Source organism: Podarcis cretensis, assembly GCF_951804945.1.
Source record: "Podarcis cretensis genome assembly, chromosome: Z".
Taxonomy (NCBI): Eukaryota; Metazoa; Chordata; class Lepidosauria; order Squamata; family Lacertidae; genus Podarcis; species Podarcis cretensis.
Genome location: NC_137184.1, coordinates 21895305 through 21923032, shown reverse-complemented (window position 1 = coordinate 21923032; position 27728 = coordinate 21895305). Strand labels below are relative to the sequence as shown.

General features: G+C 46.8%; 2 protein-coding genes across 3 annotated transcripts in view; one reads left to right on the top strand and one right to left on the bottom strand.

The window, feature by feature from the left end:
* ZDHHC15 (zDHHC palmitoyltransferase 15) overlaps positions 1-5787 on the bottom strand; it is a 34005-nt gene extending 28218 nt beyond the window's left edge. Inside the window, exon 1 of the mRNA XM_079961466.1 lies at positions 5605-5787. Coding sequence (XP_079817592.1) covers positions 5605-5722 — 118 coding nt within the window. The 5' untranslated portion in view covers positions 5723-5787. The remainder of the gene's footprint in view (positions 1-5604) is intronic.
* Positions 5788-6446: 659 nt separating this feature from the next.
* Positions 6447-27728, top strand: part of LOC307207522 (uncharacterized protein) — a 97292-nt gene continuing 76010 nt past the window's right edge. The window contains exons 1-2 of one of the 2 annotated variants that reach the window (XM_079961511.1): positions 6447-8124; positions 8335-8486. In XM_079961511.1, the coding sequence (XP_079817637.1) occupies positions 8482-8486 (5 nt within the window). In that variant the 5' untranslated portion in view covers positions 6447-8124; positions 8335-8481. Of the gene's footprint in view, positions 8487-27728 lie in introns of both variants that reach the window. The other variant, XM_079961512.1, reaches the window with a different exon arrangement.

The window sequence follows — 27728 nt, the reverse complement described above, 5'->3', positions numbered from 1 at the left end:
CCACAAATGTATTATTGTCATGATCCTTTAAATTTCTTAGTTACCTTTCTCAAAACAACCCAAGGCAACTCACAGAAATACAAAACATATACAATATACAAAGCTTAAAGCCAAAGAATGAATGAATGCATATTTTACTCAAAACAACCCCATCTCTCAAAAATTACAAGATCAGAACTGGCAGAATATGCAATTAACCAAACACAACAAGAGCTAAGGATCAGAAAAACAGCCCATCACATACTGTAAAATGCCTGAGTGCACAGAAACATTTTAACGCAGCAGCAGAAACAATAATGTCAGCGCTAAGCAGGTCTCACTGTAAATTTTAATCATTTATGTTTTAAAAAATCAGGGAGCCCTGAGGTAGCTTAAAGACTATCACATGGTAATTATGACATTAGGTTCTACGTGATACATGGTATCAAATCCACTCAAAAGTAAGACATATAGCTGCACACATACACACACATTAGAGTGAGTATAACTATGCACTGCATGAACAACTGAAACAAATAAGATTCCATCAACAGAGGTCAACAAGCACACCATGCTATGTACTTGTTGAGCCCTACTGATTTTCTTGACGAAAGACACTCCTGTGAAAGCCTTCACCAATTTGGTGACCTCCACTATCCTGGCTGCAGTTTATGGAAGTTGTAATCCAAAACATTTAGAGGGCACCAGGTTGAAGGAAGCTATCCTATAGGCAGCCCTCAATTTCCACAACACCACAAATGAAACAATTATTACTAGTAAACAAATAGGATGTATGGCTGCTGCTGCCAAAAGCTGCCACCCCGTGCCTCCCCTCCCCTTCCCGTCAACAGTCATTACAGTGGTACCTCGGGTTACAGACGCTTCAGGTTACAGACTCCGCTAACCCAGAAATAGTACCTCGGCTAAAGAACTTTGCTTCAGTATGAGAACAGAAATTGTGTGGCGGCGGCAGGAGGCCCCATTAGCTAAAGTGGTGCTTCATGTTAAGAACAATTCCAGGTTAAGAATGGACCTCCAGAATGGATTAAGTTCTTAACCCGAGGTACCGCTGTACTGTGCTTCTAGTTTCTCAGCCTTGCAAATGACAGCCTAAGAACTGAAGCTGAGGTGGGTTGGGGACACTCACAGCAGCACAATATCACAGCACACACATTTTTTTATTCACAAGCCAGGCGGGTGATTTGGGCTACAGCTATACATCCTCGGTAGTCACTAATTCCAGCAAGGGTTAACCTACCCAAGTCTTGATTCACAGCAGACCAAATGGTTCCAAATCTATGTATGAACCCCAGCTCAGAAAACCCTATGCTCTGTTGAAGAAGACTGCTAGCTCTTACAGCTGTGGAGAAAATCTTGACAATGTCTAAGCAGACTCTGCTAGAGGCTCTGAAAATAGGGGAGAGGAACGATTTCTGCACATTTCCATAATTACCTACTGGTGTGCTTGACTCTTCTTAATTATGTTGTAGGTTTGGGGAGCTTAGTCTGGATGATGCACTGAGTCCCTTCTAATTCGTGGGGTACAATATCCAGTGAGGGTTAGAATCTAATGGAGGAGGTTGGCCAGAAAAGTTTCTCTGGAAGACAATAATGTAATGGGTGGGGCCTTTCCTCCACCACCCCCTCCTAACTGTTAGATAGGAGAAAAATAGCTAGAGTACAGTCATACCTTGGGATAAATACACTTCAGGGTAAGTATTTATGGGTTGCACTCCACAGCGACCTGGAAGTAATGGAGCGCGTTACTTCCAGGTTTCGCTGCTTACGCATATGCAGACAGTCAAAATGACGTCACGAGCATGCGCGGAAGCAGTGAAACGCGACCCGCGCCGTTGCATCTTATGCTCTATTCAGGATGTGGATGGAGCTCTGGAACGGATCCCGTTTGCATCCTGAGGTACCACTGTATTATGTTGAGGGCAGAGCTGGAAGGAGACACAGACACATGGGTCTGCGACTGCGACCAATGGAGAAGCAAGATCTACAGTGGTGCCTCGCAAGACGAAATTAATCCGTTCCGCGTCTTGCGAAGCAAGCCCATTGACGAATTAGCGATTAGCGCTATTAGCGGCTTTTAGCGGCTTATCAGCTTAGTGGATAAGCAGATAAGCGGCTTAGCGGCTTAGAAAAAAGGGGGGGGAAAGGGAAAAAAACCCGCAGGAACTCGCAAGACATTTTCGTCTTGCGAAGCAAGCCCATAGGGAAATTCGTTTTGCGAAGCACCTCCAAAACGGAAAACCCTTTCGTCTAGCCGGTTTTCCGTCTTGCGAGGCATTCGTCTTGTGGGACACCACTGTATTGGAGTATTAATCCTGTGAGGTCCTCTGTCCTATATTCAGGTTGTATACATCTGTAAATAAATATATCTGAAAGACACCACAGTCTTTGCTGACCTTCATTCCAAGGAAACAGAACCTGGGTAAGCACCTGGAACATCTTACTTTGAGATGTTTGACACACACACACCTCCCCCCACCCCCTGCAAAATCCACATATCTTCACCAAGTCAACAATGCTCTGGATAGGTATGTGCCATGCCTATTTCTCACCCACTTCAGAAAAGGATCCAAGAAGACACTTCAGTGGGCAGTATTACCAGCAAGGCAGATCAAAGACCAGTACAGTACTGTTGTTGATAAATCAGCTATCAGGATTTAAATTTTTACTTCCGCCTGCTTTATTAGCTCCAGAGGGGGGGAAAGATGTGAATTTCCCCTCTGCATGTGCCAGCTTCATCATGGAGAAGTCCTCAGTGATGTGTATACCGATTTTGTGAATGCATTGACACAGGCTAAGGGGCAATCTGTGCTAAAAATGCTGATCTGTTTATTCTTAAATAAGAATTAACAAGTGGAGGGAATGTGAACTGATTCCATAAAATGGAGGCTGACCCTATACCTGATGCTCAATTGCACATATTTTTACTCAAATTTTATCTTCCTTAGAACAGCAACATAAACAACAAAATAACATATGCAGCTGTGGGAGAGCTGTGAGGACTAGAGGGGGGAAACCAGGAAGTTTCTTCTACAAGTAAACATGTGTGCTGGGGAGGGGGCAATACCAAGCAGCATGATCTCCAGAAGTGAAAGCAGCCTCTCACATCTCCTTCCTCAAGGCAGAATCTGGCCTGAATGCTTTTGGAAAAGGGTTGGCGCAGGAAAGAACTACAGGTGACTGGCAGTAGTTTGGGCCTTAAGCAGCTGCCTTGACTGGTCATGTGAAACTACTCCTGCTTTAAAAGGCATGTGTTTTATTTATTTTGAAATGTATCTGCTGTCTCCCCTGTCTGGCTGACAAAAATGTGATAAAACCATAATGAGAGTCAGTAAAATCAGTACAGCAATCATGCCAATTTACCCAAATGTCAAACAAAAGACCTATACAATGGTACCTCAGGTTACATATGCTTCAGGTTACATATGCTTCAGGTTACAGACTCCGCTAACCCAGAAATAGTACCTCGGGTTAAGAACTTTGCTTCAGGATGAGAACAGAAATCATGAGGTGGCGGCGTGGCAGCAGCGGGAGGCCCCATTAGCTAAAGTGGTGCTTCAGGTTAAGAACAGTTTCAGGTTAAGAACAGACCTCCAGAACGAATTAAGTACGTAACCCGAGGTACCACTGTAATAAGAGGCATTGGTGGGCTTCTCTGTGAAGGCTCTTCCACAGGGAAATGACAGCAACCAAGAAAGCCCTGATGAAGGCTTTGCATTACAGTGCATTCCTGGGTGCATGTCATTTCTGTATGTTACTTCCTATGCTATATGCATAATCTTTGAAGGAAATATTTCCTTCCAAGATTATGCATATAGCATAGGAAGTAACATACAGAAATGACATGCACCCAGGAATGCACTATAATGCAAAGCCTTCCTCCTCACCACAAAAAGAGCACCAACCCTCCCAAACATCATCTTTTCCACCCTAATAATGTAAGAAAATCCCTGCTGTATTAGACCAAAGGCCGGCTAGTTCATGTTGGTAGGAGAGGGAATGAGCATCAATATCTTCTCCCTTCTCTCACCTTGGATTCTTGGAAACTACTAGCTCTGTACTTTAAACTGGTGTGGCAGGCAGGCATGTTATCAGAGTGGTACAGCACAGCCACTGTGCTGGACTTTGCCCAGGGAGACCTGGAGTAAAATTCTTGGCCTTGAAGCTTACCGGTTATTTCTCCTCCATTTAGCATCAAATCACTAGCTTTGCTTTCACCCAATTCCAACACAAGCTTCCCTCTCAGCAGGCTCATTTCCCCTCCCCGCTAACCCCATTCCCAATGATAAACCATTTCCAAATCTGATTTATTATCATCATCCCCATCATATTATCATAATTATAATGCCAACCATTTCATTCACAAATCAATTACTACAACATAATCTGAAGGGATGATAAAAACCAAGTCAACAGAATGCAAGCTGAAGTATAATCTGCAGTATTCTAACTTGATGGTGAATATGTTTGATCTGTTTTGGATCAGTGATAAATAAGCATGTTGACCATTGACAGAAACTGATGGTTTGGCCAGTTACAAACCAAGGTAATGTTTCTTTTTTAAAAAATCATGATTATCATTCCTATAGAAAGTCCATTGTTATTTTTATATAGAAACACCACAGTTTCTCTAGCAGAGCTAGGCAGCTTTGTTCTCCTGCCTCACACCAGGCTCTATCTCCCCTGCTACATCTGCCTCAGGTTTTGTGCAACACAATCCAGGCTGGCTCAAGAGGGTGGCAGGATTGCAGCAAAAACAGGAAAGGAAGAAGCCAGGCTAGAGAAAGAGAAGCATTGGGTTTGAATTCTCCCCACTGAAGACTGAGAACCAGGAAGTCCCTTGTCCCAACCTCGCTCCTGCTGAGAGCTCACAACCCTCTCAGTGTCTTGAGGGGGCAACGCTGAACTACGAAACCTCTGTTAGGGCTTGCTGTGCAGTACAGCATAAGGACTCACGGCCAGCCCAAGACATTTCGACACCTGAGGACCCCAAAATTGTGGTTTCCCTTTCCCCATCTGGGAAGAAGGGGGTCAGGGAAAACCCACAACAGGAACATGGGAGGTGGCGCGCGGGGGCGGGGACGGGCAGAGACCGACATTGGGATCTGCTGCCCCAGGAGGACCCTCCTGCCTGAGGGGGTCGCCTCACCTCGCAAACTCCCTCGATTACGCACAGTGGGCTCTTGCCTGCACCCCAGCAAGGGTACGCAGGGAGGTTTTCAGCCACCTCTTCAGAAGTTGATGCGGAGCTCGGCGGCGTCGCATTTACCCGGGAGGAAGCCCACTTGTACCCTAGGGGGGGCTTACTCACTGGGGCACAAAATGCGCCCAGGATTTGCGCAGCCCCCTTCCTGCCTTTGCTCAGAGGAAACCCCCTGTATGTTCAGAGGGGCTCACTCCCAGGCAAGGCGTTTACCCACGAGGAAGCCCACCTGCCTCCCTGCGGGCGGGCGGGCGGGCGGGGGGGGGCAAAGTGCGCTCGGGGTCTGCGCGCCCTCCCCTTGCCTTTCCCTCCCGGTTACAACTCATGAGGAAGCCCGCCTGTTTCCAGTGGGGCTTGACGCCCAGGGAGAATCCGTGCCCCTCGCGCTCCACGCCCAGCCTCACCCAAGCAGAGCTCGAAGACGTAGGCGTAGTAGGACCAGAGCACCACCAGGGTGATGATGGCGACGGGAACCCAGCCGAAGACCCGCTGGCAGCACCGCAGGCCCCTGGACAGTGCCATCTTCTCCCCGCCCGGCCCGGCCTGGCGAGGCGGCGGAGGCACATCGGCGGTCCATTTAGCGAGGCTGGAAGGCAGGGGCGGGGCGCGGGGCGGGCAAGGAGCCCGCTCGGAACTCGACTCCAGCGCCTGGGTGGGGCGGGACCCGGAGAGGTAGGAGGCGACACTTCGGAGCCACACTTCGGGGTTCCCCGTCGAAGGCGCCTTTTGCTCACCAGGCGCCATTCGCGGGGCTGCCTCGAGCATGTAGGCTGGCCTCGCGAGGCTTTGGAGCCCTTGGCGGTATTAAAGCTGCCGAGAGGTCAATGGGATTGTTGTATTAATTAATAATTAGGTCATTTAATGCAGCCATACGGGCCCTTGGCATCCTCAGCCTAGAGCCAAGCCTCGGGGGGGGGGCACCAACGCAAAGGGCATAGGACATAGGGTCGATCAGTTCCCCCACCTAAATTGGAGGTGAAATGGAAACCCGAAGCGGAGGGCTGCTTGTAGCATTCTAATTTTTCTATCTCTTTGGTGGCAGAGTCAGCGGTAAGGCGGGGCGGGGAAGGCTGGGCTTGCAGCACTTTTCATCCAGCTGTTCTGCAGCGCCATCTAGTGAGGACTTTTTCAGGAACAGCAAACCACTTGGCGCTCCAGTGACCCATTGGACGAACTCTGCTTACATGACCCGAAAAGCTGTCTGTAGACAAATGCCGTCTCCCTCAGCCTGAAAGCGAGATTACAGCACCAGGCATGGGAAGACAGGCAAGCCTCTCCAGACTTCATCTAGTGAAAACTACTTGCTATACTGGTCGAACATACTGGGAAAGGGGGCAGAGAGGCATCACGCCTTGCCTGAGGTTAGGAGATAACAGCACGTGATAGCTGTTAAATGTTCAGAAAAAGTCAGAAACCCAAGGCAGTATAAGTTCCTCAACTACATTTATTCAACAACTGGAGTGACAACAGCTCACTCATAGGAAAACAAGAACCGAACTGACTGGACAACGCAATAATAATGCCAAGCATGAACTGACCATTGACAGTTGAAAGAGCATGCGCTTACTTGCTTTTAGAATGTTCATCTACCAACATTTCTACGATTGGTTAGAACGCGCCTTCTAACATAAACTGCATTAAACCCAATACATAACACTCCTCCCACCCCTCCCACCCCAACTTCCTAACAAAAGGAACAAACATAGTCATCAAGGTGTGACAGCCTTTTCCGCTCCCGCTGGGACCGTCGCGGTTCCTGTGCCCGAGTGGGTGACCCAGGAGGTTCCTCCGGTACCTGCGGCCTGAGTGGGGTGGTCAGCGAGGCCGGCTCCAAAGGGGTCACTGCTGATGGAGCCACTGAGGATTCCAGCCTGAAATCGCCCTGCTGGGGTAACTCAGTCACCAGCAACCCGTCTGGTTCCCACCCTGGCCTGGGCACAGAATCTCCCAAAGTACCCATTTCTCTGTCCTCTGGTTCCACTTGAAGTTCCGTGTTCAGAGGTGCTCTGGCTCTGATATGGTTGATGTGTCTCTTCCAAACCAGTCCCCCCTCCCTTGTAGGAAACCGGACCTGTGCAGCGGGCAATGATACCAGGGACCCAACCCTGTCCAGACCCATAGTTTCGGAGGTACACAGTGTCCCCGGGGAGAACCCTCTTGGAGCCCCCCCACACCACAGTGGATGGCCGTTGCTCAAGAGCCCGGTCGGGGTGCATACGATCAAGGAGGGTAGTGAGCCTCCTCCCCATAAGCAACTCCTCCAGTCTCCAGCCGGTCACTGCACTTCAGGTGATGTGTTGGGCCAATAAGAACTCCGCTAACCAGAGAGTCCAGTCTCCATGCACCATGCGCCTAAGTGCATCTTTTGTAGTATGGACCATGCGTTCAGCTTGGCTGTTAGTGGCCGGGTGAAAAGGAGCAGAACAAATGTGGATTCCATTAGTGCTTACAAATTCTTTGAATTCCGCCGAAGTAAAAGTGGTCCCATTATTACTCACCAGTATGTCTGGCAAGCCATGTGTCGCAAATAGCTTCCTGAACGTGTTTATAGTCGCTCTAGCGGACATAGTTGAGGTCGGCACCACCTCGAGCCACTTGGACTGAGAGTCGACTACTATTAGGAAGTGTTGGCCCTGAAAAGGCCCCGCGAAATCCACGTGCACCCGAGACCATGGGGACTGTGTGGACTCCCAGGACTGTACTGGCACCTTGGGTGGATCCGGCCGGGAGACCTGGCAGGGCTCGCAACGTTTCACCCAGCCCTCTATCTCCGCATCTATGCCTGGCCACCACACACAGCTACGGGCCAATACCTTGATCCGGACAATCCCCAGGTGGGACACGTGCAGCCCTTCTAAGACTTTTTTCCTTAACGGGGGGCGGTGGGGGGACTATGACATGGCTACCCATAACACACATCCTTGGTGAGTAGACAGCTCATCCTTGCGGGCTGTGCAGCATGAAAATTCTGGACCCAGCTTCCCGGGCCACCCTCTCCCCACCCAGTCCGAGACGCAGGACAACAGCCTATCCTTTGCAGTTGCGGTGGCAATGTCCTTCACATGCAAGGGCTGGTCCGGTAAGTCTTTCAGCCGCAGGATCTGCATGTCCGATGCTCTTGGTTTTCTCCGCAGCTGGCGCAGGATCCTCAAGGTGCGTCAGATGATCGCTGGTTCGACGATGCTCTCGTAGCTTGGGAGCAGTGATGTCAGTTGGATCAGTCCAAAGCTCGGTGGACATCCTCATTGTGGGAATCTACGGAAGATGACCGGTCTCGCTGGATGTGGTGAGTTCTCCTTATGTGGGTTGTGGGCCGCCTTGTGGGCATTATCCTTCTCAAAGGCTGTGGCCATATTCATTGCTTCCATCATCGTGATATTGTCAGAGACGGCTGTTTGATGAACCTTTCAAGAAGTCCCTTGATGTCATTGAATTGGCAATACATTGCAATCGTCCAGAGCGCTGTGATGTATTCACTCACTGACTCTTGTGCTTGTTGCTCTCTGTGTGCAAAGTTGTAACGGTGGTGGTTCTTAGTTGGCTGAGGCATAAGGTGCCTTGTCATAGCCTGTGTCAGCTCATGGAAAGTGCATGCCTCTATGTCCCTGGGTGCCATCAGACCTTCCAGTAGAGTGATGGCAGAACTTCCCAGCACTATCAGTAGCACACCCACCTTGTCTGCCTCCCTAGTGAAGCCTTGTAGTCGGACGTAGCTCCTTATTTGGTGGAGCCACTGCGGCCATTCTGCAGGATGGCTCGGGACTTCGTGGAAAGCATGGCCTCCATGGGGCTGTCCCTGAATAAGTTTGGCCCAACTCATGGGCCAAGGACATGCCTTAGACCTGGTGTTTACCTCTACGGATGTTGGTGATCTGACACTAACTAAAAGCAAAACAAAAGAAGTGCCATGGTCAGATCACTTCCTGGTGCAGCTGGACTTCTCCGCGACCCTTCCCCTCTGCAGGGAGGTGAGACCAATTTGGATGGTCCGCCCCTGCCACTTAATGGATCCAATTGGCTACCAGAGAGTGGTAGGGGATGTTTTATCCCAAGTTGATGGCCTTTCAGCTGATTCCCTGGTGGCCTGCTGGAATGCGGAGTTAACCAGGGCTATTGACTGTCTGGCTCCGAAGCGCCCTCTCCAGTTGCATGGAGCCCGGACAGCCCCATGGTTTTCCAATGAAACAATTGCTGAGATGGCTAGAGTGCCGGTGGCGGAAAACTCATTCTGAATTAGACCGGACATGGGTTGGAGCTCAACATCGAGCCTGCCAAGTGGCAATGGCGACGTCGAAGAGGGCCTTCTTCACCGCCTCTATTGCATCTGCAGAAAACAGCAGCAGGAGACATTTTCAGGTGGTTCACAATCTATCAGAACCACCTGCATCACCAGGGCCTGGTTGGGACCCCAAGATCTCCTGCAAAGCTTTTGCAAAGTTTTTTGCAGATAAAGTCGCTCAGATTCAGAAGGAGGTAGTCTCCACCGTGGAAACAGGGCTGGGGCGGGAGAGTGCTAGAGTCCTGTCTAGTCAAGTTGCGTGGGATCAATTCCAATCTGTTACCTCCGAGGATGTGGACAGGCTGCTTGGACAAGTGAAACCAACCACCTGTCTCCTTGATTCTTGCCCATCCTGGCTGATAAAAGCAAGCCGGGAAGGGCTGGGCGATGGGCTTCGTGGGGTGGTGAATGCTTCCCTCTGTGGAGGAGCCTTCCTAGACCCGCTGAAAGAGGCGGTCATTAAACTGCTACTTAAAAAAAATCTTTAGATGCGGCCAATATGGCCAACTATCTTTTTTTTTTTTTTATAATAATTTTTATTCGTTTTTCAGACAGATAATAAAAACAGTATAGAACAATATAACTTCAAACTCATCAGTTCATACCCTTCTTTCTTTGACTTCCCCATACCTCCCCATCCCTGCATCCTTGTTTAATGGTTCTTTAGCAACCCTTAGGTCCATTATCTTAATTCCCTTTCATAAAGATTCCTTTAGTTTTTTTGATTACTGCTGCAATTCTTTACCTCTTACCCCCTGACATCTTAACATTCCTCAATTTTACAATTATTTTTAAGATATATTTTAAATTTTTTCCAGTCCTCTTCCACTGTCTCTTTCCCCTGGTCCCGGATTCTGCCCGTCATCTCGGCCAGTCCCATAAAGTCAATCACCTTTGTTTGCCATTCTTCCAGAGTAGGTAGTTCTTGCGTCTTCCAATACTTTGCCAGTAGAATTCTTGCTGCTGTAGTGGCATACATAAAGAAAATCCTATCCTTCCTTAACACCACTTGGCCAACCATGCCCAAGAGGAAAGCCTCTGGTTTCTTAGGAAAAGTCCACTTAAGGACCTTCTTAATTTCATTATAGATCATTTCCCAGAAAGCTTTAACCTTTGGGCAGGTCCACCAAAGGTGGTAGAAAGTGCCTTCAGTCTCATTACATTTCCAACACTTATTACTAGGCAAATGGTAAATTTTTGCAAGCTTGACTGGGGTCATGTACCACCGATAAATCATTTTCATAATATTTTCTTTTAAAGCATTACATGCAGTAAATTTGATACCGGTGGTCCATAACTGTTCCCAGTCAGCAAACATAATATCCTGACCAATGTCTTGTGCCCATTTAATCATTGCTGATTTCACCGTTTCATCCTGTGTATTCCATTTCAACAGCAAGTTATACATTTTTGATAAGTTCTTAGTATTGGATTCCAACAATTCTGTTTCTAGTTTTGACTTCTCTTTCTGAAATCCTATTTTCCTGTCCTGTTTAAATGTCTCATTTATCTGATGGTAATGCAACCAATCTCGAACCTTAGGCTTTAGTTTCTCATAACTCTGAAGTTTCACCCTTTCACCATCATATTCTAGAATCTCATGATATTTTGGCCATTTAGAGTCCATATTAAGCTTTTTTACTTCCCTCGCTTCCATTGGTGACACCCACCTAGGGGTTTTACTTTCCAGCAGATCTTTATATCTAATCCAAACATTATACAATGCTTTCCTTACAATATGGTTTTTAAAACTTTTATACACCTTTACCTTGTCATACCATAAGTATGCATGCCAACCAAAGCTGTTATCGTACCCTTCCAGGTCCAAAATGTCAGTGTTCTCAAGAAGTAGCCAGTGTTTCAACCAGCAGAAAGCTGCCAATTCATAATAAAGTCTTAAGTCCGGCAGGGCAAACCCCCCTCTGTCCTTTGCATCAGTTAAAATCTTAAATTTAATTCTGGGCTTTTTGCCCTGCCAGACAAATTTTGATATGTCTTTCTGCCACTTCTTGAAACAGTCCATCTTGTCCAAAATCTGCAACGTCTGGAATAAAAACAGCATTCTAGGCAATACATTCATCTTAATAGTAGCAATTCGGCCTAACAAGGAAAGTTTCAACCTTGACCATATTTCCAAATCCTTCTTTACCTCTGCCCAACTTTTTTCATAATTATCCTTAAATAGGTTCACATTCTTGGATGTTAAGTTTAACCCCAGGTATTTTACCCTTTTTGTTATTTCCAAGCCTGTTTCATTCTGAAAACTCTCTCTTTCTTCCATTGTTAAATTTTTTTCCAGCACTTTCGTTTTTTGTTTGTTCAATTTGAAACCTGCTACTCGACCAAATATTTCAATTAGTTCTAATACTCTTTTAGTACTAGTGTCTGGCTGTTGCAAGGTCAATACTAGATCATCTGCAAATGCTCTTAATTTGTAATGTCTAACTCCGACCTGAACTCCTTTAACCAACTGGTCCTTTCTAATCATGTTTAACAAAACCTCCAGGACTGATATAAAAAGCAAAGGGGATATTGGGCATCCCTGCCGTGTACCTTTTTCTATGGGTATTTCTTCTGTTACCACATTGTTTACAATTAACTTGGCCTTTTGTTGAGAATATATTGCACCTATACCGTTTTCAAAACCTTGGCCTACCCCCATCCCTTGGAGATTCTTTTTCATAAAAGTCCAACAGATATTGTCAAAGGCTTTCTCCGCGTCCACAAAAATCAGAACTGCTTTCCTGTTAATGTCAACATCTAGCAGCTCCAAGATGTCTATAATGTTCCTCACATTGTCTGACATATATCTCCCTGGGAGAAAGCCTGTTTGGTCCTTATGAATCTCCTCTATCAACACTCTTTTCAATCTTTTTGCCAAAATGTCTGCAAAAATTTTGTAATCCACATTGAGTAAAGATATAGGGCGGTAGTTTCTAACCTGGTTCTTCTCAGTTTCTGTTTTCGGTATAAGTGAGATGAAAGCCTCTTTCCACGATTCAGGTGCCTTTTTCCCCTTCAAAATTTCATTGCAAACTTCCTTCAATGGTTGTATCAACCATTCTTTCAGCAATTTGTAGTATTTAGCCGTCAGGCCGTCTGTTCCTGGTGATTTTCCCAATTTCATATTTTGGATGGCACCCTCTATTTCTTGTTCTGTTATTTCCTCATTTAAGATCCTTTTACTTTGTTCTGGAATTTTTGGTAAACCGTATTTTCTGATGAAATCAGTCTCAAATCTTGAGCAAGGTGGTTGCTGAACAACTCCAGGCACGCCTGGAGAATGCGGACCATTTGGATCCTTTCCAGTTGGGATTCAGGCCTCTTCATGGGACTAAAACTGCCTTGGTTGCGCTGGTTGACGATCTCCGGTGGGCTAGGGACAAAGGTGAGAGCTGTTTCCTAGTTCTGCTGGATCTCTCAGTGGCCTTTGACACCATCAACCATAACATCCTTCTGGACCGTCTAGAGGGGCTGGGAGCTGGGGGCACTGTTATATGGTGGTTCCGCTCCTTTCTCCTGGGCCGTGTCTAGAAAGTGGTGATGGGAGATGAGTGTTCAGACCCCTGGGCTCTCACTTGTGGAGTGCCTCAGGGTTCCGTCCTCTCCCCCATGCTTTTTAATATCTATATAAAGCCGCTGGGAGAGATCATCAGGGGGTTTGGGCTGGGTGTTCATCAGTATGCAGATGACACCTTTGAAGGTGACTCAGAAACTGCAATTAATCCAGAATGTGGCAGCTAGACTGGTGACTGGGAGTGGCTGCTGGGGCCACATAATACCGGTCCTGAGAGATCTGCATTGGCTCCCAGTACGTTTCCGAGCACAATTCAAAGTGTTGGTGCTGACCTTTAAAGCCCTAAACGGCCTCGGTCCTGTATACCTGAAGGAGCGTCTCCACCCCCATCGTTCAGCCCAGACACTGAGGTCCAGCGCCAAGGGCATTCTGGCAGTTCCCTCATTGCGAGAAGTGAGGATACAGGGAACCAGACAGAGGGCCTTCTCGGTAGTTGCGCCCACCCTGTGGAACACCCTACCTTCAGATGTGAAGGAAATAAGCAGCTATCCTATCTTTAAAAGACATCTGAAGGCAGCCCTGCTTAGGGAAGTTTTTAATATTTAATGCTGTATTGTTTTTAATACTTGATTGGGAGCCGCCCAGCGTGGCTGGGGAAACTCAGCCAGATTGGCAGGGTATAAATAAATAATAATAATAATAATAATTAATCGAAGTCCAGTGGCGGCTGACTATGACTGGTGGCCCTCCTCAGACCTGGAGCAGTCACTTGTGCGATTGTGGGTGGTTGTGAAGACGCGGCAGGCGCGGTCTCGTTTCTGGGACTATTTGCTGAGTCCAGCGTGGCAGTGAGGTCGCGCTTACTGCGAGGCGGCAGGCGGCGGTGCTGCAGTGCGGTCTTGGGCCTCTAGCAGGCTGCGGGAGCTCATCAATCCCACCTTTGTTGCCAATGTTAAATGTTCGGAAAAAGTCAGAAGCCCAAGGCAGTGTAAGTTCCTCAAATACGCTTATTCAACAATTGGGAGTGACAACAGCTCACTCATAAGAAAACAAGAACCGAACTGACCGGACAACACAATAATAAAGCCGAGTATTAACTGACCGTTGTTGACAGTTGACAGCTGAAAGTGCATGCGCTTACTTGCCATTAGAATGTTCGTCTACCAACGCTTATACGATTGGTTAGAACGCGCCATGTAACATAAAATGTGTTAAACCCAATAGATAGCAATAGCAATTATGCAACTGCTCAGGCAGGGCTTGCCCAAGGTATTTTGGCACCTGGGGCAAACCACAAAGTGATTCCCGCCACCCAGAAAAAAAAGTGGAAGGCAGATCCAGTGGCGGAGCTTCACACTCTGGCACCAGGGGGTGGAGAGCAGGCATGAGTGTGGCATGGCATGCGTCCTGGGGGCATAACAAAATAAAAAAATTCCTTCCAGTAGCACCTTAAAGACCAACTAAGTTAGTTCTTGGTATGAGCTTTCGTGTGTATGCACACTTCTTCAGATACACTGAAACAGAAGTCACCAGACCCTTCTATATAGTGAGAAGGTGGGGAGGGGTATTACTCAGAAGGGTGGTGGGATTAGGTGATTGGCAGATAGCTGTGATGAGCCTGTTGACGACTCTTAACGACTGCAATAGGTCTTACAGGAAAAAGCAAGGGGTGAGAAGGTGAAAAATGGCTTTGTCATGTATAATGAGATAAGAATCCAATGTCTTTGTTCAGACCAGGTCTCTCCATGGTTTTAAGTTTGGTAATAAGTTGCAATTCAGCAGCTTCTCTTTCCAGTCTATTTCTGAAATTCCTTTGTAATAGAACAGCTACTTTGAGATCTTGTATAGATTGAAGTGTTCTCCTACTGGTTTCTCTGTCTTGTGATTCCTGATGTCAGATTTATGTCCGTTTATTCTTTGGCGTAAGGTTTGGCCTGTTTGTCCAATATAGAGAGCTGAAGGATACTGTTGGCATTTGATGGCATACACAATGTTAGACGATGAGCATGGCGTGACACCTGGGGGCATGGCGTGCATCCTCGGAGCATGGCGTGACACCTGTGGGGGCGTGGCACCCAGGGTGGGCAGGGGTGCAGCCATGATGGCACCCCACCAGGATCGCACTGCCAGTGGCGGTGCGCTCTCCCCGCACTCCTCTTCCTCCACTAGTGGGCAGATCTACATTGGGAACAAGGGGGGAAATAAAATCAAGATTCAAGATGGTTGAAGTGGGAATTGAAGGCCATTGTGGGAAGGAAAGCAAGGTAAAAGGTAAAGGACCCCTGGATGGTTAAGTCCAGTGAAAGGTGACTATGGGGTTGTGGCACTCATCTTGCTTCTGGCTGAGGGAGGCGGCATTTGTCCACAGACAGCTTCCGGGTCATATGAGCAGCAGGACTAAACTGCTTCAGGCAGAATCGGACACTGTGATGGAAGCCAGAAAAATAGCCTGCTCTGAATCACTCTGGGTGGGTGCCAAGCCCAGGAGACCCCAGAGGGCAGCTCCTGCCATTTCCTCCCTAGGGGTGAGAGGAGACCATCAGCATCTCCTACTCGCCAAGGGGCCACCACAGAGGTGACATGGGGTAGGAGGGCTGTCAAAGAGGAAATGGCTTTCAAAGAGCAGCTTTCAGTGGCAACAGCAGTGGGTGATGGATTCCCCGGAGGCCAAAGGTCCTGCTACCCTTGTGAATCCTTCTGCCTGAGCTGGTTGCCTCACCTTGCCTCATGGTTAGGCCTGCCATGGCCTCGGGTTCTGAGAAGCTTCCTCGGCCTGCCATAATTCTTCCTCTGTGGCTTGCCTGCTGCCACTGCCACTCACCTCAGAACTTGCTGCAGTTACCTGGCATTTCTCTGAAAGCTGCCGTCATGCTGCAGTTTGCAGCGCCACCTGTCTATGCCCAAGAGAGATTTAATAATAATAATAATAATAATAATAATAATAATAATAATAAATACCCCGCCTTTCCCAGCCAAGGCCGGGCTCAGGGCGGCTAAAAAGCAATAATAAAAACAAGTTGAATGAATATAACTTAAAAACAAAATTAAAATACAACATTAAAATATTGAAATATTAAAATATTAAAATGTAGCCTCATCGCAGGAGGAGAAAGGAAAAAAGAAAGAGGGGGAGGGAATCAAATTGGCTCCAAGCCAAAGGCCAGGTGTAACAACTCGTCTTACAGGCCCTGTGGAAAGAAATCAGATCCTGCAGGGCCCTGGTCTCATGAGGCAGAGCATTCCACCAGGCCGGAGCCAGAGTTGAAAAGGCCCTGTCTCTGGTTGAAGCCAATCTAACTTCCTTAGGGCCCGGGACCTCCAGGGTGTTGCTATTTATGGACCTTGAGGCTCTCCGTGGGGAGTACCAGGAGAGGCGGTCCCGTAGGTACGAGGGTCCTATTTAGTGTGATGACACATAAATATTTTCAATACATAGAAGAAAAACATACGGTATTTTCCCATGTATAAGACAATGGTTTTCACTATAAAAAGAGGCAAAAATTGGGGGTCGTCTTATACATGGATAGTGAATGCATGGGGGGGTAGTGGGCGGGCGATTGGCTGTGACTGTGGTGAGCGGGCAGGCAATTTGCAGCTACAGCGAGGCGTGTGGGAGTGCACTTGGCAACTTTGGCAAGGCAGGTGGGTGTGCAGGCAATTTGAAGAGGCAAGGCAGACAGGCAATTGGCAGCGAGTGGGCAGGTGTTTGAGCGATTGGTGGCAGTGACCTCCTCAACAACTGAAGGGTGACCTCCCCCCTCCCAAAAAACCCTCATAACTCAGGGCGATCTCCCCTCCCCTCTCCCAAAATATTGATTTCTTAATTTGGGGTTTGAAAAATAGGGGTTGTCTTATACATGGCGGCATGTTATACATGGAAGAATATGGTAGTAAGAAAAACATTATGAGCGGACAGATACAGGATTCCAAGACTTCGAAGGCACCCAGGATGCCATTCAGACTGATTGATTCCCACCTCCCAAAAAGCTCATAACAATACATTTGGGCTAAATGTAGTGATAGTGTTTCCAAACCTGCTCTAAAAATGTTCCATTTTAGAAATTACTGCAGTCGTCACCTTTGTTCCTGAGACTAAGTTTCTGGGCCAGACAGAAGTTCAAGGGATTTTCTTTCTCACTTGCATGCAGCTGCATAAATGTTAAAATCTACACAAAGGAAAGGCTAGTTCCCACATAAAAGTGCTTGCTATGTAAAAAAAGGGGGGGGCGGGGATGCATAAATCTGCCTCTGCTGGATAGTTGGTCTACAGCAATTATTGAGGGAGAGGTGATTTTTGCTAGGAAAATGAAACAAAGGCAATATTGCAAGCGCACCACAAGAGGGCGGCAGAGCCTGCAAAATAAGGACCCTTGATTTAAAATTAGCACCACACCCCTGTACAAGTCTATTCAGAAATCCCATTACGTTCAGTAGAGGTTACTCCCAGGTAAGTATACACATGATTGCTACCTAAGCTCTCATTGTCTTCTCTAGAGTATGTAATTCTTCTTTGGTGATCACTCATAGCCGAGTAAGATTCTTTTCCATAAACACAGTTTTAACAGTGAGTCCGCAAGTGACTGTGGAGGCCAATTCTGGATCCACACATCCTTTCACAGTGGGGACATAAGTTTCTGGGTGGTAGCTGATCACTGTGAGGGTTTGCCAAGCGTTCCTTCCTCCTAGCACATTTCTCCTTTTGTCCTGAGTTCGAGCATCTTCAAAGTCCATGACACCTTTGGCAAAGGCGCTGGAGCGCCCACAGGCCAGTGTTTCCCAGTTGTCAATGTTTACACTACATTTTTTTTAAGATTTGCCTTGAGAAAGTCTTTAAACCTCTTTGGTTGACCACCAGCATTATGCTTTCCATTTTAAAGTTCGGAATAGAGTAGTTGCTTTGGAAGATGATGATCAGGCATCTGAACAACATGACCAGTCCAAAAGAGTTGATGTTGAAGAATCATTGCTTCAACACTGGTGGTCTTTGCTTCTTCCTGTACACTGGCATTAGTTTGCCTGTCTTCCCAAGTGATGTGTAAAAATTTTCAGAGACACCGTTGATGGAATATTTTAAGGAGTTGGAGATGGCGTTTATAAGTGGTCCATGTTTCACAAGCAATACAATAAGGTTGGTAATACATTAGCTTTGTAAACAAGCATTTTGGTTTCCCTGTGAAAGTTCTGGTCCTCAAACACTCTGCACTTCAATCGAGAGAAAGCTGCACTCTCAGAGCTCAGTCAATGCTGGATTTCAGCATCAATGTCTGCCCTTGTGGAAAGACAACTGCTTAGGTAGGAGAAGTAACTGACACTTTCCAACATTACACCATTGAGTTGGATTTGTGGCGCTGCAAAGGGGCTGTTTTTTTTGCTTTTTGGTGCAGCACTTTGGTTTTTTGGATGTTGAACAATAGGCCAAGCTTTTTGTAAGCTTCTGCAAAGATATTTAGTATGGTTTGGAGGTCATCCTCTGAGCGTGCACACACTACGTTTTCATCAGTATACTGAAGCTCTATGACAGAAGTTATGGTAACCTTACTGTGGTTTCAGCCTATTCAGATTAAAGAGCTTTCCATGTGTTCAATATATGATTTCTACTCTGGTGAGGAGTTTCCCTTCGACAAAGTATAGGATCATGGTAATGAGAATAATAAATAGAGTTGGGGCAGTAACACAACCCTATTTAACACCTGATCCTACTCTTCCACTTTGAGAGCCATTGTTAACTGTGATTGTTGCTGTCATATTATCATAGAGGAGTCGAATGATGTTCACAAATTTATCTGGGCAGCCCATTTTCAGAAGGACAGTCCACAGGGCATTACAATTTACAGTGTCAAAGGCCTTAGGTCAATAAACGCCATATACAGTACAGGGGCTGGTTTTGCTCTTTGCATTTTTCTTGAAGCTGTCGAGAGGTGAAAATCATGTCCACTGTCCCCCTAGAAGGTCGAAAACCATTTTGGGATTCAGGAAGGGCAGCCTTGGATATTGTTAGGAGACAGTGCTAAGATCCTTGCAAGAATTTTGCTAGCTGCAGCTAATAATTAGATACCTCAATAGCTTCTGCAATCCGTTCTATCACCTTGTTAACAGAGATTGGTAATTTTGGCATTCCTAAAGTCTGCTAGGATCTCCCCTCTCTCTCAGTGTTTTTTGATGAGCTTGTGAAGTTGTGTAAGTTCAATTCCTCCCACTTTGAAGACTTTGGCAGGTATCCCATCAGGTCCGCTGGCTTCGTTGTTTTTCATTTGGTTAGTTAGTAGCTGCACACAACTCTCCCAGATTTGCAGATTCTGCAAGCTCATCTCTAATTTGTTTTTGCACAATTTGTGAAAGGACCTCAGCAGCTACGAGTGAGTTGCAGGTAAGGAGATGCTGGTAATGTTCTTTCCAGAGCAGTGCAATAGCTTTTTATCTTTTAGAAGTGTGGTACTGTCCGTTGAGGTTAGGGGGCACATGCCATGATTTATTGGCACATAGATGGTCTTTGTGGCTTTAAAGAAACTTGTGCATCATGAGTGTCGGCTAAGTGCTGGATCTCTTGAGCTTTTTTTATCCACCAGGTGTTATTTAGTTTTCTGGTTCCTCTGTGAACCTCAGCCTTAGCATTGGCATAGGTTTTTTTCTTAGTTGCGCAGTTTCTATCTCTTTGCCAGATCTGAAAGGCCTTCCTTTTCTTGTCAATAATGTGTTCAACCTCACTTTCATATTCATCAAACCAGTCCTGGTGTTTCTTGGTTTGGTATCCAATAGTTTGTTCACAGGCTGCAATAATGGATGTTTTTAGCTTGGTCCAGTGTTCCTCAACATTATCAGGGAACTCCAAAAGCAGGTGGTCCTTAAAAGCCGTTTGGAAGTAATCCCACTTAATGGGATCTTGAAGGGCTTGAGTGTTCATTTTGCGCCTTGGTTTCCTTCCTTGAAGGCTGCGTTGAGGTATAATCTTGATAGCCACCGTGGAGTGTATTAATTGGTGATCTGTCCAGCAGTCGTCAGAACTCGTCATAGCTCTGGTAAGGAGCACATCATGGCAGTCTTCAGCTGGGACAATTACATAGTCTAAGAGGTGCCAGTGGTTCGACCAAGGGTGCCAACATGATGTTTAAAATTTATTTATTTTTTGTCGAAAGAGTGTGTTGGTAATAACAAGGTTGTGTGCTACACATATAGTCAAAAGTAAGATTCCGTTCTGGTTGCTGTTGCCATCTCCTTCTTTCCCAATAGTCCCAGCCACAGATTGAAATCTCGCCTAACTCTTGCATTAAAATCACTCAGGCGGATAATTTTATCCTCCTTAGGCGTCTCTGTTAGGATGGCATCCAGCTGAGAGTAAAAATTTTCTTTAATGTCTTCATTGGCATCCAGTGTTGGTGCATAAGTGCTGAGAATAGTAGCCTGTTGGTTTTTGGTAAGTTTTATTCAAAGGGATGAAAGTCGCTCATTAATGCTGGTAGGGACTTCTGACAAGAGCTTCACAAGATCATTTTTGATAGTGTGTATTAAACGTTCTTGTCCCGGTAGACCTTTTCAGAAGAATGTGTGGCCTCCTTTTTCTTCCTTCAGTTGTCCTTCTCCTGTTCTTTGAGTTTCTTGAAACACTGCAATATCCACGTTAAAACGTCACAGCTCTCTTGCAATGATGGCAGTTCTGCATTTGGGATACCCATTATCTGTGTTATCCAACAAAGTCTGTATATTTCATGTTCCAAAGTTCAAATGTCTTTTACGACTACTGGGTGGTGAGCCCACTGGGTGCGGTAATCCAGTCAGGGGAAAAGGGAGGCAGACGATGTTTAGGGAACCTTTTCTTGCCCCTCCCTCTTTTTGGGGTGAGCAGAGTGGATCCTAAATAGGGCTGCTCAGTTATGGATACAGCTGTCGAGCTGCTCAACTGCCTCATTCCTTGAATCATAGCAAATGATTCTGCTGCAACCTTCATCCGCCTTCACAGCCGTTGTAACATGCCACTTGTTATCTTCTGCCTGTTCTGCTGTTGAGGACTTCTTAATTAATTTAATAAATTTTATTTATCAATCAATCAATAAATAATAATAAATAAAATTAATTATTATTATTATTATTATTATTATTATTATTATTATTATTGGATCATTCTTTGGCCAGCTAGTTCCCATTGACGTTACTGCCTTGGGTGACCCTGCTGGGAGTACAAGACTCCTGACAGCTTCACATACAAGAGTCATAATAATAATAATAATAATAATAATAATAATAATAATAAATAAATTTTATTTATACCCCGCCCTCCCCAGCCAAAACCGGGCTCAGGGCAGCTAACAACCAATAATAAAAACAAGTTGATTGAAATACAACTTAAAAAAACAAGATTAAAATACAACATTAAAACGTTAAAATGTTAAAATGCAGCCTCATCTCAGGAGGAGAAAGGAAAAAAGAAAGAGGGGGAGGGAATCAAATTGATTCTAAGCCAAAGGCCAGGCGGAACAACTCTGTCTTACAGACCCTGCAGAAACAAATCAGATCCAGCAGGGCCCTGGTCTCATGAGGCAGAGTGTTCCACCAGGCCGGAGCCAGTGTTGAAAAGGCCCTGGCTCTGGTTGAGGCTAATCTAACTTCCTTAGGGCCTGGCCAGGACCTCTAGGGTGTTGCTATTTATGTACCTTAAGGTCCTCCGTGGGGCATACTGGGAGAGGCAGTCCCGTAGGTACAAGGGTCCTGGGCCGTGAAGGGCTTTAAAGGTCAAAACCAGCACCTTAAATCTGACCCTGTACTCCACCGGGAGCCAGTGCAGCTGGAAAAGCACTGGGTGAATATGCTCCCATGGCAGAGACCCCGTGTTGAGCCTCACTGCAGCATTCTGCACCCGCTGCAGTTTCTGGGACAGCTTCAAGGGCAGACCTGAGTAGAGCAAATTACAGTAGTCAAGCCTGGAGGTGACCGTCACATGGATCACTGTGGCCAGGTCGGGGCGGGAAAGGTAAGGGACCAACTGCTTGATGCGGCGAAGGTGGAAAAATGTTGCCTTGGCTGTTGCTGTAACCTGCGCCTCCATGGAAAGGGAGCCCACTCACAACGGCAAAGTGATGATCCAGTGAGTGAGAGTATGAAATTATCACATGCTAGGCAAGATCTGAAAGCCCCCAGAATTAGGACTTGTGTTTGTGGACTACAGAAAATTTAAGTCATGTAAAAAGCAACGGATCAGGCAGATCAAATATCTCAAAGACTGCCTCTTCCCCTACAGACCTTCTTGGGTGCTGAGATTGCCAGAGGGAGCCCACTTGGTAGTTCCTTCACCCACAGAAACTTGGGAGTGGCCTTCTCTGTGGTAGCCATTGAGTTGTGGAACTCCTTTTCCACATAGAGTACCTGTCACTATCATTATACAGATTCTGGCGAATGCTCTCTAGGCTTTTGACACCTGGGATGTGTATTTCTAGGAACCACTTATTTATGTGAATGTAAATTGGGTATATGGGATATTAGGGGAGGGTAGTACCTCTGGTGGGGGACACGTTGTGCTCCTTCTGGGGTAGTTTGTCCGCCTTTCGTCCCCACCCTGCACTCAGCTCTCACCTGTAGCTCCTAGAAGCTGTCAGTATTCAACAGCAGCCACACCCTGGGAAATGGCTTCAAGTGGTCAGTTAAACCAGGTAAGGGTAACTGATGGGTCTCAAACCCTAGGTGAGTTAGGGACTTCCCCTGCATGGGAAAATAGGCTATAGTGGATTGAGCGGACATGAATAATAGTGGGTCCAATAGTCAAGAAGGCGGTTCCCGCACATGCTGTAGAGGGAAGTGTGAGGTAGATTAGACTCAACAATCTGGGAAGGATGTCCATCTAGGGGAAGGAAAACTTTGATCCTAAACCTCTGCTGCCTTGCAGGATATCTTTGGGAGAAATAATGGCTTAGGAATAAACCCTACACAAATCTGGAGTGAAGTGCCTAAGATGGTTGGATGGCACCTTGCAGGCCTACTTCTGGCAACCTCTGCAGCCAAGGTGGTTCCAAATGTGTTGCTCTGCTTTCCTTTGGGGCAGATCAGTGAGGCTGAGAGGGAGGTCTTGTCATATGGGCAACCCAGGACCTCCATACACACTGCCATGGCTTGCATACAGGGGAGGTCATTTTGGTGCTGCTAACACAGCGGCTTGACTTCACCCCCAGAGGGGCACTCCACTGTCTCTTGAAACAGGCAGATGCCAACCAACCTACCATATTGTTTTAAAATGTTTTTGATATTATCTAATACTGTGCTTTAAAATTAATGTTTTGATTTAATTATTGTAACCCCACCTGGGACGTTAGGGTGAGGTGATAGAGTGTAACGAAAACCACAACAACTCCTACCTAGCAACCAGGTGAGAGAAGTGAGGAAAAAGCCCACCCATTTGCTGTGTGTCCCACAGCAACTTCTTGGGTTCTGCTGAAATGTAATACAGTGGTACCTCGGGTTACATACGCTTCAGGTTACATACGCTTCAGGTTACAGACTCCGCTAACCCAGAAATAGTGCTTCAGGTTAAGAACTTTGCTTCAGGATGAGAACAGAAATCATGCTCCGGCGGCGCGGTGGCAGCAGGGGGCCCCATTAGCTAAAGTGGCGCTTCAGGTTAAGAACAGTTTCAGGTTAAGTACGGACCTCCGGAACAAATTAAGTACTTAACCCGAGGTACCACTGTACTTGGAGAAAAGGAAAACAGAACTATTCCATCAATTCCGCTGAGGCACTAGTTGCCTTTGTGTCCCCTCATCTGTCCTATAGCACTAGTTCCATCAGGCTCCCTTAATGTTTCCTTTCCAGCTGCTTATTTGTATAAGTGTTATTTTAAAAACTGGCATCTGAGTTTCCTCTTTTCCTCCTCCCTGCCCACCCCCTTTTCCTTGGACACCATGTCTGTTAAATGATCCTCCACCTCTGTGGCTCTTGCTGCTTCTGTTCCCAACCAGAATGTCAATTATGTTCACAGTGTGGCCTTTTTACTTTTGGTGCAGGGGGCTAGTGAGAATCTTTAATTGGCTGCATAGTTTCTCATGGACATGAGCCAGAGGGGTTTGGGCCCCAGAAACATGAGGCTCCAGAAGAAGAACAGCATGTTCGCCTCATTGCTGCGGCTCGCTCAGATCTGAACCAAGAATGTCAAGGCCAAACTAACATATCAGGATGACTCGTTTTTGTCTGGTCAGCTTCTTGTAATGTCCTATTCATGGAAGCCTATCTTGAAAGTTGTATATCAAACTGCAGACATTCTAGCCAAAGCATCCCCAAGCAGCTTGGATTTTGCAAAGGACAATGATTTATATGAGTTGAGAGGGAGCAAGCAGGAACTGGGTAGATCTTTGACAGAAGTGAAAAGGGGGGAAGGCAAAGCAAGAGATGGATCTTGTAACACAACAGCCAAATCCCCCTTGGCTTGCTTGGTGTCTTAGTCTTCTGCAGTGGTTTTGCCGTATGCTTCTCAAGAGCATTAGTTCCCTCCACCTGGCCTTTCAAGGGGGCAAAAATGGACATCTGTTTGGACAAGGCTGCAGCTAGGCTGGACCACAGCCCTGGGAGCCCCCAAATGACCACCCAGAGAGTGGCAGGTGATGGAGGCAGACCTAAACAGGCCACATGCCACCATGGCACCTATGCATGATGTTGTGGGTTTGCGGGGTCAGTCTGGATAACACCCTGAATTCCTTCTATTAAGTAGTGGGTAGACAAAGCAGATGACACAGAGATTTCTCCAAGTGGTTCTTTATAGTAAGCTGGAACTGAACTGAACAGCAAACAGCTCAGCCGGCCTACTTTTATAGGCAGCCGGCTGTCAACATTATAACAAAAACAACCCAGGGTTTCCCGCCTAAAGTAACTGACGTGGACCTGAGTGAAAACTATATACACGATACTCCTGGTGGCCAGGGTGAGAATTTCAATACATAACACCTTCCACTTGCAAGAAGGCTATAGTGCTCTCCAGGCCAATGGGTAGGCCTTTCTGCCACCCACCTCACCTCCAAGCCAACAAGAGCCAGAGTAGTGCAGGAGGCAGAGAGCACAGCCCGCAGATCAGAAATAAGTTACTCTAGTCTTTTCAGTGCTCACTCTGTTCTGATGACAGGGTCTGGATTTGAGAATTAGGTATATACTGTCACCTGAACCGATCCCCTTCGTGGGAGAGCAGCCCCCATATAAAATGGAGGCCCATCATTCTTAAGCGTGTCCCCACAGGAAGGGCGTGTGCTTGAGCATTGCCGTCTGTGTACAGAACCCACATGGAAGTGCCACATTAAAGGCTTGAGTCCAGACTCCTTTGTGAAAGGTACTACACTTGATCTTAGCCAAAAGGCCAAGAAGCGGTTTGTGGAAGGGACCCTGATGCAGCAGAGGCTTCCAGTGGGAGAGCCGTGTGGGAAGAGGCTTGACCTTCCACAATCCCTGCAGCCCCACCAACACCCTCCCCACACTGCCGCAAAGGGGCCCTGTACTCCAACAACAAAGAGGTGCTGAATCCCAAGTACATATGTTCAGCACCAGGGCAGAGGAAGCAAACTCCATGCTATTTCTGTGATCATAATGGTACCGCGGTTGAAGAGAGTTTTTAATACGCAAAGCCGTGTGTGCTAGGACTGTTTTTCTCTTGGGATTGGCAGGTTTTTGGTCCCCTGCCTCCCATTTTGCTCCAGCAGGTCAGTGATGCAGAAGCAGCAGGAAGGGTGGTTGGGGGGAGAGAAAGGAGAATTCTCTGCTTCACCACTGAAGTGATATACAGGGTTGTCTGAAGGAGGCTCCTGTAAAAAGACAAAGTCCGGTGTCTGAAACAAATTCATCCACAGTCTGGAGAACCCACAGTCATTAGCACAACTTGTTTTTGAAAGAAGACCATTAGTAAGCAAGGATGACATTTGTTCTTCTTGGAAGCACTCTTAAACTTTCAAAGGCGGCTTCGCCAATATGGAGCCTTCCAGGTGGTTGAGGCTAAATGATGGGAATTGTAGTCGAAAACATCTGAAAGGACCAGGTTGCAAAGGCCATTTCAGAACAGCAGTGTGAGGTGGCATCTATTTATGACTTATGAATTTTTTTTGAAATTGTGTTTCAACCACTGGTTAACAGGAGTGATGAGCAAAGTTAGGACAGCCTTGCTTGCTTGCTTGCTTAATAGTATTCCTGAACTGCTTAATATTTCAAAAAATTATCTCCTGGTGTACAACATGTACAATATAAAAAGCTATGCCCCTTAAAACAGAAAAAAAGACCCAACCTTGTGTTTCCCAAGAGCCTCTGACGCTCTGAGGCATTAGCCCTGATAACAAAAGCTGTACAATATAAAAAAGCTATACCCCTTAAAACAAAAAACCCAACAAACTTGTGTTTCCCAAGAGCCTCTGACGCTCTGAGGAACTAGCCCTGATAACAAAACCTAAACAAACGTTACTACGGGGCAAGGAGGTCTCGGTTTGTCCTTCAGTTCTACAACAGATAATCCACTCAGTGATTCTGCCTCAACCAAAATGAGCAAGGAGATGGAGTGCCTCCCCTGGGAAGAAAGGCTCCAGCATTTGGGACCTTTTAGTTTAGAGAAAAGGAGAGTAACAGGTGACATGATATAAGTTTATACTATTGTGCATGTCAGGACACGGATGGCGCTGTGGGTTAAACCACAGAGCCTAGGACTTGCCGATCAGAAGGTCGACGGTTCGAATCCCTGTGACGGGGTGAGCTCCTGTTGCTCGGTCCCAGCTCCTGCCAACCTAGCAGTTCGAAAGCACGTCAAAGTGCAAGTAGATAAATAGGCGTTTCCGTGTGCTGCTCTGGTTCACCAGAAGCAGCCTAGTCATGCTGGCCACATGACCCGGAAGCTGTACGCCAGCTCCCTCGGCCAATAAAGCGAGATGAGCGCTGCAACCCCAGAGTTGATCATGACTGGACCTAATGGTCAGGGGTCCCTTTACCTTTATTGTGCATGTCTGGAGAAAGTGAAGAGAGAAAGGTTTCTCTCTACCACGCCTGTTCTTGTGCCCATCCAGTGAAGCTGAATGTGGGGAGACATGATGAAACTCACAGTTAAACTATGGAACTACCACGCCTGTTCTTGTGCCCATCCAGTGAAGCTGAATGTGGGGAGACATGATGAAACACACAGTTAAACTATGGAACTCACTCCCACAGGAGGCAGCGATGGCCACTAACCTAGATACTTTTAAAAGGGCATTACACAAATTCATGGAGCTATTGATGACTCTTAGCCTTGATGGTTATGTTCTGCCTTGACAGCTGGAGGCAACGACGCTTCTGAATCCCAGTGGCTGGAAGCCGCAGAAGGGATAAGGGCTCTTGTACTCCCATCGTGCTTGGTGGCTTCCCATGGGGACATCTGTTCGGCCACTGTGAGACCAGGATGCTAGGCAGGGGGGACATGTCGTGATCCAGCAGGCTCTTCTTATGTTCTCATGTGCTGCTGTCAAATACATGTACTGTATTTTTCGCCCTATGGGACGCACTTTCCCCCCTCCAAAAATGAAGGGGAAATGTGTGTGTGTCCTATGGGGCAAATACAGGCTTTTGCTGAAGTGCGTCCTATAGGTGCGCACCGACCCCTCTCGCTCTCCAGGCTTCAGGAAGCTCTGTGCAACCCTCCGGAGCCCGGCGCCAACCCTCCCCGGCTCCGCACAGCTCTGTGCAACCCTCCGGAGCCCTGCGCCAACCCTCCCAGGCTCCGCGCAGCTCTGCGCAACCCTCCGGAGCCCGGCGCCAACCCT